Source organism: Pteronotus mesoamericanus, unplaced genomic scaffold, assembly GCF_021234165.1.
Source record: "Pteronotus mesoamericanus isolate MK-2021 breed Mesoamerican mustached bat unplaced genomic scaffold, CSHL_Meso_final contig_78, whole genome shotgun sequence".
Taxonomy (NCBI): Eukaryota; Metazoa; Chordata; class Mammalia; order Chiroptera; family Mormoopidae; genus Pteronotus; species Pteronotus mesoamericanus.
The window spans coordinates 18612310-18626575 of record NW_026555258.1 but is presented as its reverse complement, the minus strand read 5'-3'; the positions used below and the strand labels follow the sequence as shown (position 1 = coordinate 18626575).

Here is a 14266-nt window from a genome sequence, read left to right as displayed (position 1 = left end):
ATACCCAAACTTTGGAGCTAATTTTGGTTAAGTGGAAGCCATTGCTAAGTTCACATTCAACTAGAGTTATGAACCAGTTTCCTGGCCCCAAACTGAAAGTTCTGTGGAAATTAAAGAGAAGTGCCTTTTATTAGACATTAGTATAAATAGATCTAGTTACTTTAAGACAGTATCAGACATGATCTCCGATGAGTTATAATTGTACCTTTGAGGCAGATAAATGTTATTCATACAAATTAGTTGTGTATGGATGAACTATAAATCTTCTTGGTAAAATGATACTCTGCACATTTGAATATGGGCTAAGGCCAAATCTGGCTAACCAACTAACTAAAATTTGCTAAACAAATTATTTAACCTTTCTAGTTTCCTCATCTGTGAAACGAGAGGATCTTTTTAGATAATTAGGTTTTAAAACTCTGTAAGTCTGCACGTTCATGTACGTTTAGGGTCTGAAGTAGATTAGATTGCCTGAAATTGAGAAATGCTATGGTTAATTAATTTAAAACGTGCACAATTAGTTGTACACTTTAATCAGCTTCTTAGTACTTCAAAGATTCAGAGTATCCTTGATTGTGTGGAATGGGTCACCTGGCCTTAGGTCAATGCCATAAGGTTTCCAACAGACTCCTCTGGGGTTTCAGCAGGGGTTGGAGGAATTTCCCCTTCAGCAGTCTCTCCTCCTCTAACCCCGAGAGGAGTGAGCAGGAAGCAGCAGGAGGGCTCCCACTTGAGAGCCAGCAGACCAAGGTCTGGTGTCTGGCTCTGCCGCTGACCGGTAGCTCCATTTGGGCAGGTTAACCTCTGGACCTCATTTTTCATTTTTTAATAGTAGGACTACTAACTAGTTCATAGATTATAAGAATTAGGAGAGGGGGAAAGTCCTGGCATACGAAGTGCTCAGAAAATGGGTTCCCTTGCCTTCAGAGGGAACAGGACTCATTCTCATTTGTTAAAATCTGTGGTGATCGAGTGTTTACTGATGGTGTTAAAACCTGTGTTTCTTTATTCTTGTAGGAGGTGTTTGAATTCCTTACCTTGTTCAAGGTACTGTGCTAGAGGGAAAAAAAGAGGGAGGCTTCTTAGGGTTGAGAGTGTGTGTTTCAGAAGCAGCTGCCTGCCTCCTGTTGCCTTTGGTGTTTGAGGTGAAGGAGCTGAGATGACAATTCAGGAAAGAGCTTCAGAGAACAGAATAGTCGGCTACTCACTAGTTTAAGGCCCACATTTGCTGAAGGGACACTTGTAATGAGATGAACGGGCATGCTTGGGCTCACCGCTCTGAAGGACACCAGGTAGCCCTCAGTTCCACCATGTCCAAAAGTCTCAGTCAGTGAAAATCTGGAGAAGCTGAATCCACAAGCCTCCTGGCAAGTCTTTAGCTCCTGGTTTCTGCTAAGTTCTAAAAATAATGCAATGGGTATAAGGAAGTGAAATAATTTTTTATGGTACATTATGGTGTCACATTAAATGTAGTTCTTAATGTGTTTTCCTGTTTATTTTTAATCATTTTAGAACACCAAAAGGATATATTACTGCCATTTTTGCTATAACATTGGAAGAAACACCTCCCCATTTCATTATTTTTATGGGGAAGAGTGATTTACAGCCCCTTTTTCTGGAAAAAATAACCTACTGTTAGTAAAAAGGTGACAAAAATACATGTCAAAGAAGTGAAGCCCCAACCTGCGCGGCTCAGCTAGGGGGGCGTCATCTTGTAAATCGATAGGTGGTCGGTTGGGTGTCCGGTTGGGTCCGCTGGTTGAGTTGCAGGTTGAGGCGTGTGCGAGAGAACGATCGATGTTCTCTCTCACTTCCCCTCTCTTTAAAAATAAATAAAATTTGTAAAAAAGAAGTGAAGAATTACAGATGATAACAGGGACACAAGTGAAATGTTTGTGTTTGCAAGGACACTGATATCTCTAAAATGTACTGAGATTAACCTGCCAGGTGGAGACGTGCTCCCCGGTGCGGGCCCCACGTCGGGGCTCCGACCACAGCGGTAGATGCAGGTCTTGCCCGCGTTTAGAATGCAGTAAGAGTGGGGATTCGTGTGTCCGTTGGGGACCCCAAACTGTCGCATACCTGTGGTACCGGTCCCCTTGGGGCGCGGCCTGGCAGCGGCGGCGGGGCGGGCGCATCTGCTTCCCCGCCCCCGGGAGGCGCCGGCGCTCGGGCCCGCAGCTCGGCCAGCGCAGCTCACCAGCCTCGGAGCGCAGCACCGCCGCCATGTCCTCCGGGGCCAGTGTGAACGCCCTGCATCGCCTGGTGGAGCAGCTTAAGCTGGAGGCCGCCGTGGAGAGGATCAAGGTGAGACTGGCGGGAGCGCCTCCTCCGGGCGCGGAGCGAGTCTGAGGGCCAAGGCCGGCGGCCGTTGCGCAGGCCGAACGCGAGCCAACGGGCGTCCAGGCCCCTGGAGAGGCCGCGCGGGGCAGGGCGGGGCGGCGCGGCGCGGGCTCGGTGGGCGGCGGGACCACGGCGCGCAGGGCCCTGGCTCGGGAGGGATGGGAGCCCGCGCAGGGCCCAGCCGGACCCCGGAGCCCGGGAGCGGCGGGGACGTGGACCCAAAGGGAAAGAGGCCGGCCTGGTGCTCCCAGGGAAACAGTTTGTTGTCCCCGCGGGGGTGGTCTGGGACAGAGTGCTCCCCGGACGTCTTCATTTCGGTAAAGGGGACAGTGACTCGGGGCTGGAGCGGAGCGGGACAGACGCGAGCTGACCAGCGACGCAGGCCACGGACTGGTGGCCTGGACTCGGCTGGTGCGCGAGGGTGGAGGCCAGAGATGCCGTGGCGACCGAATGAATGGACGGGCCTGGATGACGGATGGGAGGGAGGAGAGGGACGATGCTCAGGTTGCTGGCCTGGTGACAGGACGGATGGCCCGGCCATTTGCTACAACATAGGGTGTCGGGATGATGAGTTCAGTTTTCAATACGTCGACTTTGAGAAGTCCAGAAAGTATGTAGCAACACGGGCCGAGGCTCACAGCGAAGCTGTCATTGTAATACGCGTATAGGGGTGAAAAAGATGCGTTAGTGAAGCGACCAGAGCATGGAACCCAGGGAGCGGATCAGCCCAAAGAGGTGGCTGAGAGGAGAAAACCAAGAGAAAACAAGGTTACTGAACAAAACTTGGGGCCTAGTCAACATGTCCAGTGTTTGTTTAGTCAGTTGGTTAAAAAGCATCTGTTGCAATATAGTTGTGGTTAGGGCGGGGTGTGGAGAGGGCGTGAGGGGGGATGGGTGACATCTGGAATAGCACCAGCAATAAAAAAGAGCATCTGCTGTGCAGTTGTGTTTAGCAACGAATACAGAGAGCATTGTTTGTCGAGTGTACGTTTGTGCCCATGCGCGCTGCGATGCTAGTCCATGTTAGCATCCAGAAGATGCTAGCGCATTTTCTCTGAATCAGGTGCTCTCCTAGATGCCGAGAATAAGGTGATTCTAGTGCGGAAGATAAACAGTGAACACATTCACCAATAAATGAAATTATTTCAGACAGTAAATGATGTGAAGATTATAAAACAAGATAAAGAGGGAGTTAGGGAATACAGAAGACATTTCAGTAGTATTAGGAGCAGAATCAAGATTGTAACTAGGTATGCAGACTTTTAGAAAAAAAAAGGAATCTTCTTTTCAAGAGGAAACAACTTTTAAACAAAAATTTAGGAAACAAAAAGCCATGTTTGAGATTGAGGAGAAAGAACAAATGGAGGAGAGATGAAGGGAGAGGAAAGGGGGGGTCTCTCTGTTCTCCTGGGCCTGGGATTGGAGGGGCAGCCTCTGAGACAGGAAGAAAGGGGGTCCAGATGCTTCTAGCTATGGACTTAAGGACTTGTATGGTGACAGTTTTCTTTGTGAAATAGGAGGCCAAGTTTTCTTCTAGGGCAGAGGAAGGGGAGCTAATAGAATCACCAGAGGGAGGGGCGGACAGGCACTGCTGTCAGGAACGGGGTGGGGGCGGGGATCCCCTTGCAGTCAAGCCCGTAGACACCTGGTGACTCAAAGACCCAGCTGCCCTGAGAGCTGAGACTGGTCGCCCTGCTTGTGATGTCCTTCCCTCAGGCAGCATTTGGAACCCCCAGAAACCTGAGCGCCCATGGTGAGCGGTAGTGGATCCACTTGGTGGATGAGCAGGGGCGGTATGCCAGAGAGACGGAAGCTGAAGCGGGGGGTGAGGAGTTTGAGGGTTTCCCCAGAAAGAGGCTGAATCTGGGCTGGGTAGGGAAGGGACAGAGCAAGGGTCCAGGCCATGGGCTGGAGGAAAGGGGAGGTGGGGTTCTGCCTGAGATCAAAGAGCAGGTGTAGAGAGACTAGAAAGCAGCGCCCTGGACGGGGAGGGGAGATTGCGATCAGAAAATAGGATGTTGGAGTGTAGAGTTTCAGACGTGGAGCAGTTAACAGGCCTTGGCTGTAACTATTGGCACCGAGGAGAGGAAGGCGGTCAGGGAACTGAAAGTAGGTTGGAGGAAGTGTTGAAGATGATGTTGAGGCCGAGGGGGAAAGGAAACCTGGGCCAGATGCCTGCTGGCCTGATGAAGAAGCTAGGGGACATATTCCTATCTGCACTTAAAACGTAATTGTGGATGACGAAAGCGAGACCTAGAGAATTTGAGTGAATTGTTCAGATAACAAACTTAGTTGAGGGGTGTCCTCGTGTAGCATGATCTGGGGAGCTTGGCAGGGCTCCTCACAGTCAGCACCTCAGGGAGTCACACAGTCCAAGGCCCCGTCTCCTCATGTCAGGGCTCAGGGGTGGATGTTCCCAGCCCATCCAGAGATGTCTTCTCTTTCACCGGCTTGCTCACCGGTAAATAAACCAGGACGCCAATGTTTGAGCATCCCTTCCCAGTGACTGCGACGCTCTCTATCCTTCCAAGAACCCCCCCCCTTTTTTTTTTGCTTTGGAGAAGCCTCTCAGAAGTTGCTGGGTGGACATGGGCTCAAACCAAGGAAAGTCATGTAACCTGGGTGGACATTATCCTGCCTCCAATAGCAGGCTATAGCTTCCAGGTGTTGGTTCCAGGTTTGAATTCTCCCAGTCCAAAGTGCTAGAGAAATGCTGACGTCTTTTGTTTTCTCTGCATGTCCTCTCACCTTAACTTTTGGCCCATGTTGTTTAGGCTAGGGCTCAGTTAGTTCCATTTCTCAAGGGGTCCTGGGACAGTCTCCTTCCACTCATGTGTGGGGTTCACCTGTCCCTTGTGCTACAGAGATAATAAGCGTGAGCATAAGTGGTTCCAAATTTCTTTCGAATTAACAACTGTTCTATATAGCCATTAATTCCAATTATAATGAAAATGACATCTTTTGTTGAGGGAAAAATAATCTTAAACATTATTCAGTCAATATTATATTATGTATTTATATTACATAACATTAATGGTCATTACATTAATGAAACCAAAATTCCTACAAGCATTCTAGAAACTAGCTAGTAGCTGTAACATAAGGAATTGATGTTCCAGTTATTTGGAAGCTTGGAAACTTAAAACAAAATGATAGTACTACTTGAACAGCAATTGGAATCATGTTTGTACAAATATAGGTGAGTTGTTAAACAAAATGTCTTTTCAATGCAAGAAAAATGGGAAGTGAGGAGAGCCTCCAAGTACAAAGGTGCAACAAATGGAGGATAAGAGGAGATGCAGCATAATGTTGAATCAGCTAATTTTTCCAGATGTTAGTGACTTAAAACAACATTTATTAGCTCACAGTCTTAGGTCAGCAGTTTGAGCTGGGTTCAACCGTATAGTTCCGCTGATCTTTGCCGGGCTGTCCCATGCACCAGATATCAAATGGAGGGTTGGCTGGTGGCCTCACTCATGTATCTGGAGGTTGGTAAGCAGGTCGCGGAGGGCTGACTGATTGCTTCTCTTCCACAAAATCTCCAGTTGTCTAGTTTGGTCTCACTAGCTTAGGTAGTGATTTTAGGGTTCTAATCACAGCAAGAGAGTTAACTGCAAAGGTTCTTACAGTCTAGGCTTGGAAGTTGCCCATGATTTCTACTACATTCTCCTGGTCAAAGCAAGTCTAAAGCCCAGGTTCAAGCAGTGGGTAAACAGACTCCAGCCCTTGGTGGGAGGAGTTGCAGAATATTGTGCTGTTCTGCATTCTGCCACAGATGTACTGCTAATTATGTGTCAGCACTATTGTAAGTGCTTTGCATGCGATAACTCATTTGGTACATCAATCCAGTGAGGAAGATACTGTTACTAAATACATTTCCCAGATGAGAAAACAGGTACTGAGAAGTTAAGAAACTTGCCCAGGTTCATAGAGATAGTGACACAGCTGAATTTGAGACCAGTCTGGTTCCAGAGGCTACTCTGTTAACCAAAAGCTATCCTGCTTCAGAGCAAGGAGGAAGAACTCTTGCTGCTTGTTTTGAGCATGCTGGGTAAGACTTGGGCCTTGTATACATACAGTAAAGCAGTTTGCTCACATAGGAAACGTGGATATATCAATGCATACTCTACACATAAAAATTTGTAAAGGGAACACTAGAATAAGCTATTTCTTTACCAGCTGAGTCTCAGAACTAGGATTCGAAATAGATCAGAGACGCTGCTTTTTCCTTCTTTCGTTGAATAAGCAATTAACCAAAAATTTCCTAAACCAGAATTCATAGAAATTGTAGCCTTTCCTATTTGAAGTTCATTATTAGACCTTCCAGCAAAACAGGGACTTTGGGAGGTCACATAAAGTGTGCTCAGACTATGTGATTGTTTTTTAGAATATCAGATGGCTGCGGGGTGGATCTGGGTGTGAGCAGCGTGTCAAGCTCTTGTCCTTTGGTTTCAGGTCTCTCAGGCGGCTGCAGAGCTTCAACAGTACTGCATGCAGAATGCCTGCAAGGACGCCCTGCTGGTCGGCGTCCCGGCGGGAAGCAACCCCTTCCGGGAGCCCAGATCCTGTGCTTTACTCTGAGCACTGGTGAGTAGTGTAGACCACGCCGGCCTGAGGCCACAGCGCTGTCACAGGGCTTCCCCAAGGACCTGGGCGGCTGTTTTGAATATCCACTATTCTTGGGGGAATGAAAATGAAAACCAGCAAAATGCACAACTATCCTGGAAGGGTGACTCCTGGTTGCATTCACCCTGCCTGTGGATAACATCTAATTAAGAGAGTCTCAATCCTCCTTGGCAATAACTCATAACATGTTAATGTCCTTATATACTTGAGCTCTTTAACTGAGTTGGCTGGTGGTAATGTGTTGAACTTAATCCTATTCCCCCTGACCTCACACTATCCCAGAAGTGTCATTTGCTGCTTGGTGCTACCAACTGACTTGGTACTAAGTACTCCCCTGGAAGGGAGGCTTATTCCTGCTGCCAGCTGTGATTTCTTTCCTAAAGGCTTTCAGAATATGTCTCTGTTTTAATGGAGGAAGCTTTAATGTAACTACTGGGGGAAAGTGTGAGTTGGAGTAAAAAAGCTTTAAAGGCCAATTATTGAAATGAAAACATCTTTTTGGTGGCATATTAGAAATTTCATGGGTTCTAAAGCATTGTATTGGGTCTCATTCATATTTTTCCTTTTTTTTTTTTCATTTTTGGAAGAGTTCAGGGAGTAGATTATTGGAGTCTTTTGGGGCCAACATATTTCAAATTATACTGTCAGGCACTGTTATACCTTTTAATGAAAAATGCCCACATTTGAGGTATTAAAGTAATAGTTTTGTGCTAGCATAACATTTCTCTTTTTACAGAGCAATTTTATGGGTGCTACTCCTACAATAGTGTGGTTTGGATTTTTTTTTTTTAACTTGTTACTCTCTGCTTTGAGAATACTAAAGTGTGCTAAGAAATGCTTACTAGTTAATTTTATGTATAAATTTTACTAAAGTGGAAATTAACCAAATTCTCTCTCCAGCAGGAAAGCAGTTGGCCAAGGACCACCTTCAGGTGCCAAGTGGTGAATGGCTGCCTCCAAGTCTCAAGCAAGCATTTGTATCTAACCAAATCAGCTTTGGGTATTTCAGGCCTTCCCAGTGGCCTCTTCCTATAACCAAAATTCTACAGAGATTGATGAGTTTCAACTCAAATAAGGAAACTGGGTGAAGGAGTAGACTTTTAAATAATCATGGCCCAGTTTTTTTGGTGAAGTGCTTTGTACTTAAGACAAACAAAAACCTCACCACCAAATATACAGAAATGCACCTCTTTCACAAGGGAATTACTAGTGTTTCTATACCTGGAATATTATGTATATTTTATTTACTGGATGTTTACATTTTGGAAAGGAAACCATTTTTGTTTATTAAAAAATTGAATATTTGAAATTTCTTATTCCCAAGATTTTTACGCCATTACAAAATTTGTCCTTTTCTCATGAATTTACAATTTCTAAATGAAGATAAGCCAGTGTAAAGGTGTGGGAAGAATAGGCTTTATTAATCAAATGATATCTTGATTTTTGTGATTTTTAACACTAAATATGGAAGCTGTTTCTTAGCAACCCTGTTGGAAAGATTAATGTGTCGTGCATTAGATTTCCCCATTCTGTGTATGAAGCATATCTGATCTTTGTCTTCTTAAGTTCCTCTAACTCATAGTTGCGGTTGTACTTTAAAAAAATAGTACATTATTTCATGTCTTTAAAAAACATTTAAAATATGACTTACAGAACATTGCAAGTGATTGAAAACAAAGTAATGTGGAAATTTTATAACCTAAATTAATTCTTAATGTCATGTTTTACTTTGATGATGTGCCTTTAATGTAATTTGAGACACTTTTAAGAGGATACTTGGTGTTTGTAATAATCTTTGAAGAGCTTGGAAATAAAATGTTTAATTCATCATTTTCTACAACAGCAACATTTCGTGTCTAATTTTGTCTTAGGGTTTCATGAATTTCTGTTTGCTTGTGAGACTGAGTGCCGGAAATGGGAGGTGAAGTTTATAAGTATGTGTATAATTTTATAAAAATAGATATATGTATAACATACAGAAATAACTGGGTTGCCGACAACATTTGCCCTTGAAATAACTATGCATAAGACCATAAATAAATAAAATATTTTTGAGCATAGATATTGTTACGGTAGAGCAAATAGAAGCCGTTAGGTAGGAACTCCCTTCACTTCTGGCCACTAAACTTTCAAATCCAAGCAACCCGAGTTCCTTTCATCTGACCACAATTCAGGCATCCCTTTCCAACCCTTGTGTTTGTTCTCTGGATCTGTTCGCCTTCTCTGAAATGTCACACTATCAATTATCCTTTCTCTCCTTTGCTTCAACCTGCTTCACTGGATCTTTTCTATCAGTTTTTAAACATGTTCCATTCTCCATCTTAACAATAGCATTTAAAGAAATCTCCATTAACAAACAAATTTTGGTTTACCAGTTGAATACCTCCTGGAGACCTGGTGTAGAGCATAGTGCCTATAATTAACAATACTGTATTGTACGTGTATACTTAATTTGCTAAGAAGGTAGATTTAATGTTAACTATCCTTATCACAAAAAGTAATGAGAGGGAAGGAGAAAACTTTTGAAAGTGATGGATAGGATCAGGGCACAGATCGTGAGGGTGGTTTCACTTACCTCCGAACTCATCAAGTTGTATACGTCAATTATGTACAGCTTTTTGTATGTTAATAAAAACCCACAAAAAACTTCTCTTTATTCTACTTTTTTCTTTAGCAAAACCTTGGTAAGATAGTGCAAGAAAACTATAGATATCTCACAAATACAGATGTAAATGTTAAATATAAGCAAATAAAATTTAGTAGTATATCAAGAAAGATACAATCTGATAAAGCTATTTTTCTATGAGGTAATCTATCAATGTAATTCATTTCATGAATGCTTTAAAGAAGAGCATCTATGCCAAGAAGTCTTTTGATAAAATTCAATAGCTGTTCTGAATAAAAACTAAGTGGATTAGTGAAATAGGAGTGGAAAGAAATTAATGATAAAGACAGTTGGTCAAAACCAACAGCACATTTTATACTATGTGGTGGAAAGTGAAAACCTTCAGCACATTAGGAACAAAACAAGAATACCTTTTATCACTATTCAGCATTGGTTGGAATTATTAAGTAATGCAGTAAGATTAAAAAAATGGAGTAAACATTTTAGGAATAACATCTATATTTATGGATTATATAATTGTACACCTTGAAAACTCATCAGAATCTAGTGAAAGAAATACTTAAACTTGTAAGAGAATTTTGGAGGCTTTCTGGATACAAAGTATACATAGAAAAACCAGCATTTTCTACACTGGCAATAGCTAGTTAAAAATGGAAATGGAAACCATATCCCATTTCTACTTTAATGACAAAATGATAAAAAAAAACAACAAAATGATAAAATGATAAAATGACAAAATGATAAAAAAAGAGACAAAATGACAAAATGATAAAAAAAAAACAAGAATAAGTTTAACGATAGTTGCAAGCCATAAAGAAAAGGTTTTATTGATGTTTATAGAACAGGGTCTAAATAAATTGCAGGATATTAACACAATTTCATTAAAATGTAATCTTACTAAATATAAATTTCATATAAATTTAGTGGCATTCCTATGTTATTGCTTTTGAGGAAAAGTGGTTAAAATATCTAAAAGTTCATTTGGAAAAATTAAGTGTCCAAGAATAGTTTTTAAAATCCTGTGTGTGTGTGTGTATGCATATGTGTGTGGTTCTGAAATAAGGGTGAAGCTTGCCTTACTAGTTATTAAAACTTTAAATTTGCTGAAACAATATGATTTTAAAAAATAAAAAATTAGAAAAAACCCAAAATAAAATATTATTGTTGGGTAGCAATAGGCAAATAGATGAATGGATCATAATCATTCAAAAATAGACTTGACTCTTTTTTCTATTTGGTGGGAAAGTATGATTTACTTAATAAATGGTGCTGCCATTATTGCCTATCCATTAGGAAGAAAATAAATTGGGCCCGTATTTCACTATGTGAAAAAATCTACATGGGTTAAATAAAGATAATACAAAAGCATTAGAAGAATAATTAGGATAATAATTATACAACTTTAGAGTAAAAGAGGTCTTCCTAAGCAAGCAAGGCAGGAAACCCAAAAATCAAAGAAGAGATGTATATACTTAACTATATAAAAATAAATCTAACTAATTAAATAAGGAATTTGTATTACACATTGAATTAGTAACTATTGTGTGGTAAAAACAACACGCCAAATAAAAAAGCAAAAGACAGAAAAACGTATTTTTTCCAGCCCTTACTTTGCATTGCTACAGTTTACACTCCCCACCCGCTTCAACTCAGGTTACACCATTTGTTGACCCCTTGTTTGAGGGTGGGGCTCCATATTTGGGGAGAATATCCAGGCTCCTACAATGGAAGGCAAGGGGTGGAATACCCTGGCCTTGATCCCCAGTTGTACGCTGAGTCTCCGTGCACAGAGAAGGAGTATCTTACGCCCATCCGCACTTGGAAGAGACAGGTGATGTTCTGGTGAGGCCTGCAAAGTTCGAGCGGGCCTCGGAACTGGGAGTAAGGTCTCTCGGGAGACCTCAAAGGTCAGCATCACTAGCACCAGCAATGAATCTAAATGCAAGTAACTCCCCTTAGAACGTGGAAAACCTCATAAAGAAATGAAATGCCCTCAGAGAAAGAATTAAAGTTTTTACTACAAGAGCCAGTCTGGGAAGTTGGGGCTGTTCGGAACAATTCCACGTGATGGGGGGTTTGGAAGAGGATCGTGGAGGCGGCACGGACACTTCTGGCCCCTCACAAAGGCCAGTCCAGACCCTCAGGCTTCCCTTGTGCACCAGCTGAACCTCTAGCATGACAGTCGCTCCCCGGGCGTGTTCTGCTGGAGCCCAGCTCGCGTACTCTGTCAGCAAGCATCGCTGGGCAGTGCCGCGGGGGCACCGGGAGGCTTCCCCTCCGTTCGGTGAGGAAGTCGGGAGGCAGGTGTTGAAGCTCCGCCTCTCAGTCTTGCCCGAGTCTGTGGCCTGAGAAGAAACTCCTCCCCTCGGGAAGCTGATTAAATATGGGGTAAAGAAGACATGCATTCTGGGAAGCCTTAGCCTCACCTCAGGAGCGATCCTGCCAAAACTTGAAGTAGAAGAGAAATTCCAATTAGATTTCCCGGAATAGTTTTTCCTTAATGTCTCCACTCCCTACATATTCAAGCAAAAACAAACAGCCTCTAAATAAAACTTTACTAGAAAGAGAACAGAAAGAGACAGGCAGGACAGGTGGTATGAAGTCAAACGGAACCTATTTCAAAAAGATAGATGTGATTAACAGTGTCAAATGCTGGCGAGAAGTAAGGTAAGGTCTGAATTTTGGACATTTTGAGTTTTAAAAATTTTGCTGATCTGACAGACGATCCCCCCCCATAACTTATTGTTTTAATTTCCATATGCCTAATATTGTTTCAAATGTTTATTGGCTATTTTTGTTTCTTCTGTGAAATATCTATTCATGTACTTTGCCCATTCTTCTCTTAGGTTGTTGTCTTCTTCGTATCAATTTGTAGGAATTCTTTGTATATTAGGAGTGTAAATCCTTTTTCTATTATGTGGGTTGCAAATTTTTTCTCTTAGTAATTTTTTAAAAATTTTATTTACAAAGATACTTTAAATTGGAAGTACTCTAACTTCAATTTTGCCTTAGGTTTCAACTTTCTTAGTGGTGGAGGATTGACTTACTGGTGATCTTCATTTTTTTTTAAGATTTTATTTATTTATTTTTAGAGCAAGGGGAAGGGAGGAAGAGAGGGAGGGAAACATTAATGTGTGAGAGAAACAGGAGTCAGTTGTCTATGTGTCCCAGAAACGAACAAGTGACCTTCCGCCTTGGGATGTTGCCCAACCCACTAAGCCACACATGTCAGGGTGTGATCGTCACTTCTTGCCTCAAAGGGTCAGACCAAAAAGGAGGCTCATGTAAGAGTGGTGCTGGGGGAAAGCTGGAGTCAGCAGGCCCCTTCAGAAGACAACTGCATAAGCCTTTTATATGCAATAAAGTTTTCTTTCTTTTAAAGAAGACTTTGCAATGTTTAGGTGAATGTGGAGATATTTTGATCTTAAGGCAATCATGCTAATTAGAATATTTAACTTACAAAGAATGCAAATTACAGGGCAGAATATATGTTATGAAAATTTAGTATTGGAAACTGAGAACATCTAAGAACAATTGCATTTTCTTTAATGTATGACCAAATCTAAATCATTTTGTCACTGGGTTATCAACAAAACAATGGAATGTGACATGTAGCACTATTCTTTCTTTTTCAATAAAACCTCAGACGAGTCTGTCCATCAGCTCTACCAGGGATTTTTTCATACACTAGACGTCGTTTTTTGAATTGTGGTAGTTGTGAGCACAGGAACTCTGTTAAAAAGAAAAAAAAGGAAAACCATTTTATTGCTGATAATAATACAGTGTAGCTATTTTTTTCCAGCTATTCAAATGGCTCCTGTCTCTTTATCATCTATTTACAAAGTTCTAAAATTTTCCAACTGGCATAAAATAATGGCTATTATAATTACACTTTTAGCACAAATACACCTATACCTAATGGCCCAGTAGTAATTAGCGTTATAAACACAAATCTGTATGCTCTTGCCTTGTGCAAATAATTCAATCTCCCTCGATTTAATATTCTTGCTTTTAAGTTGTCCAGCAGTAAGCCTGTTTCTTAACCCATATCTGTACCGTTGTAGAATTTATCCTGAGCTCTGTTATATGATAGATGGTTGTGATGCATGGACTCACCTTACAAGGTTGTATCATATATGTTATACATTATATGTTAGCCTGAAGTATCTTAGATTTGAAGTTAGAAAGGCCAGTGATTAAATCAGTAAAAAAAGGAGGCTAAAAATTTAAAACCATTTTATTAATATTCCTGAAGATATAATCTCATAATTGCAAGAGTTTGATGCCATTATAAGCAAATTAAAAAAAAAAAGTAGTAGATCATTTTATCATAGATATCACAAATATACATCTATCGGACAAATGGAAATTATATTGTGGTTATGCCAATGGCTTTGGATACATTTTCTAGAGCTGCATCAATAAGAATTCAAAACATGTTATCTCTTAAACAACATATTTGGAAGTAATAATATGCTATGGAAGACCACAGCAAAACATCAAAAGTTGCCATAGTGATAATGAAGATACTAACATCAAAGATTATGTAAACTGTTTGAATAAAATTATTTCATGGGAAAAATTGAAAAGTGGAAAAAATTTAATATATTTTAAAAATATGTTTTCAATATTTTTAACCAACATTACTTACATATGATTTAAAAATACATA

At 41.4% G+C, this 14266-nt stretch overlaps 2 protein-coding genes across 3 annotated transcripts in view; one reads left to right on the top strand and one right to left on the bottom strand.

The window, feature by feature from the left end:
- The first annotated feature begins 2170 nt into the window (after positions 1–2170).
- Positions 2171–8809, top strand: GNG10 (G protein subunit gamma 10). 2 transcript variants are annotated; one of them, XM_054584526.1, is made up of 3 exons: positions 2171–2307; positions 6799–6930; positions 7873–8809. In XM_054584526.1, exons 1-2 carry the CDS (start codon positions 2227–2229, stop codon positions 6922–6924), a joined length of 207 nt encoding a protein of 68 aa, XP_054440501.1. In that variant the 5' UTR covers positions 2171–2226; the 3' UTR covers positions 6925–6930; positions 7873–8809. The 2 variants fall into 2 exon arrangements, with proteins under 2 accessions (XP_054440501.1, XP_054440500.1); XM_054584525.1 differs by having other exon boundaries at positions 7870–8809.
- A 4417-nt stretch (positions 8810–13226) lies between these two features.
- The window catches only part of SHOC1 (shortage in chiasmata 1), a 64024-nt gene continuing 62984 nt past the window's right edge, over positions 13227–14266 (bottom strand). The window contains exon 29 of the mRNA XM_054584739.1: positions 13227–13327. Within this exon, the coding sequence (XP_054440714.1) occupies positions 13227–13327 (101 nt within the window). The remainder of the gene's footprint in view (positions 13328–14266) is intronic.

Coding starts and splice junctions, on each gene's coding strand:
- GNG10 (XM_054584526.1), top strand. CDS start 2,227: ATGTCCTCCGGGGCCAGTGTGAACGCCCTGCATCGCCTGGTGGAGCAG. Junction 2,308..6,798: donor CCGCCGTGGAGAGGATCAAG/GTGAGACTGGCG, acceptor CTTTGGTTTCAG/GTCTCTCAGGCGGCTGCAGA.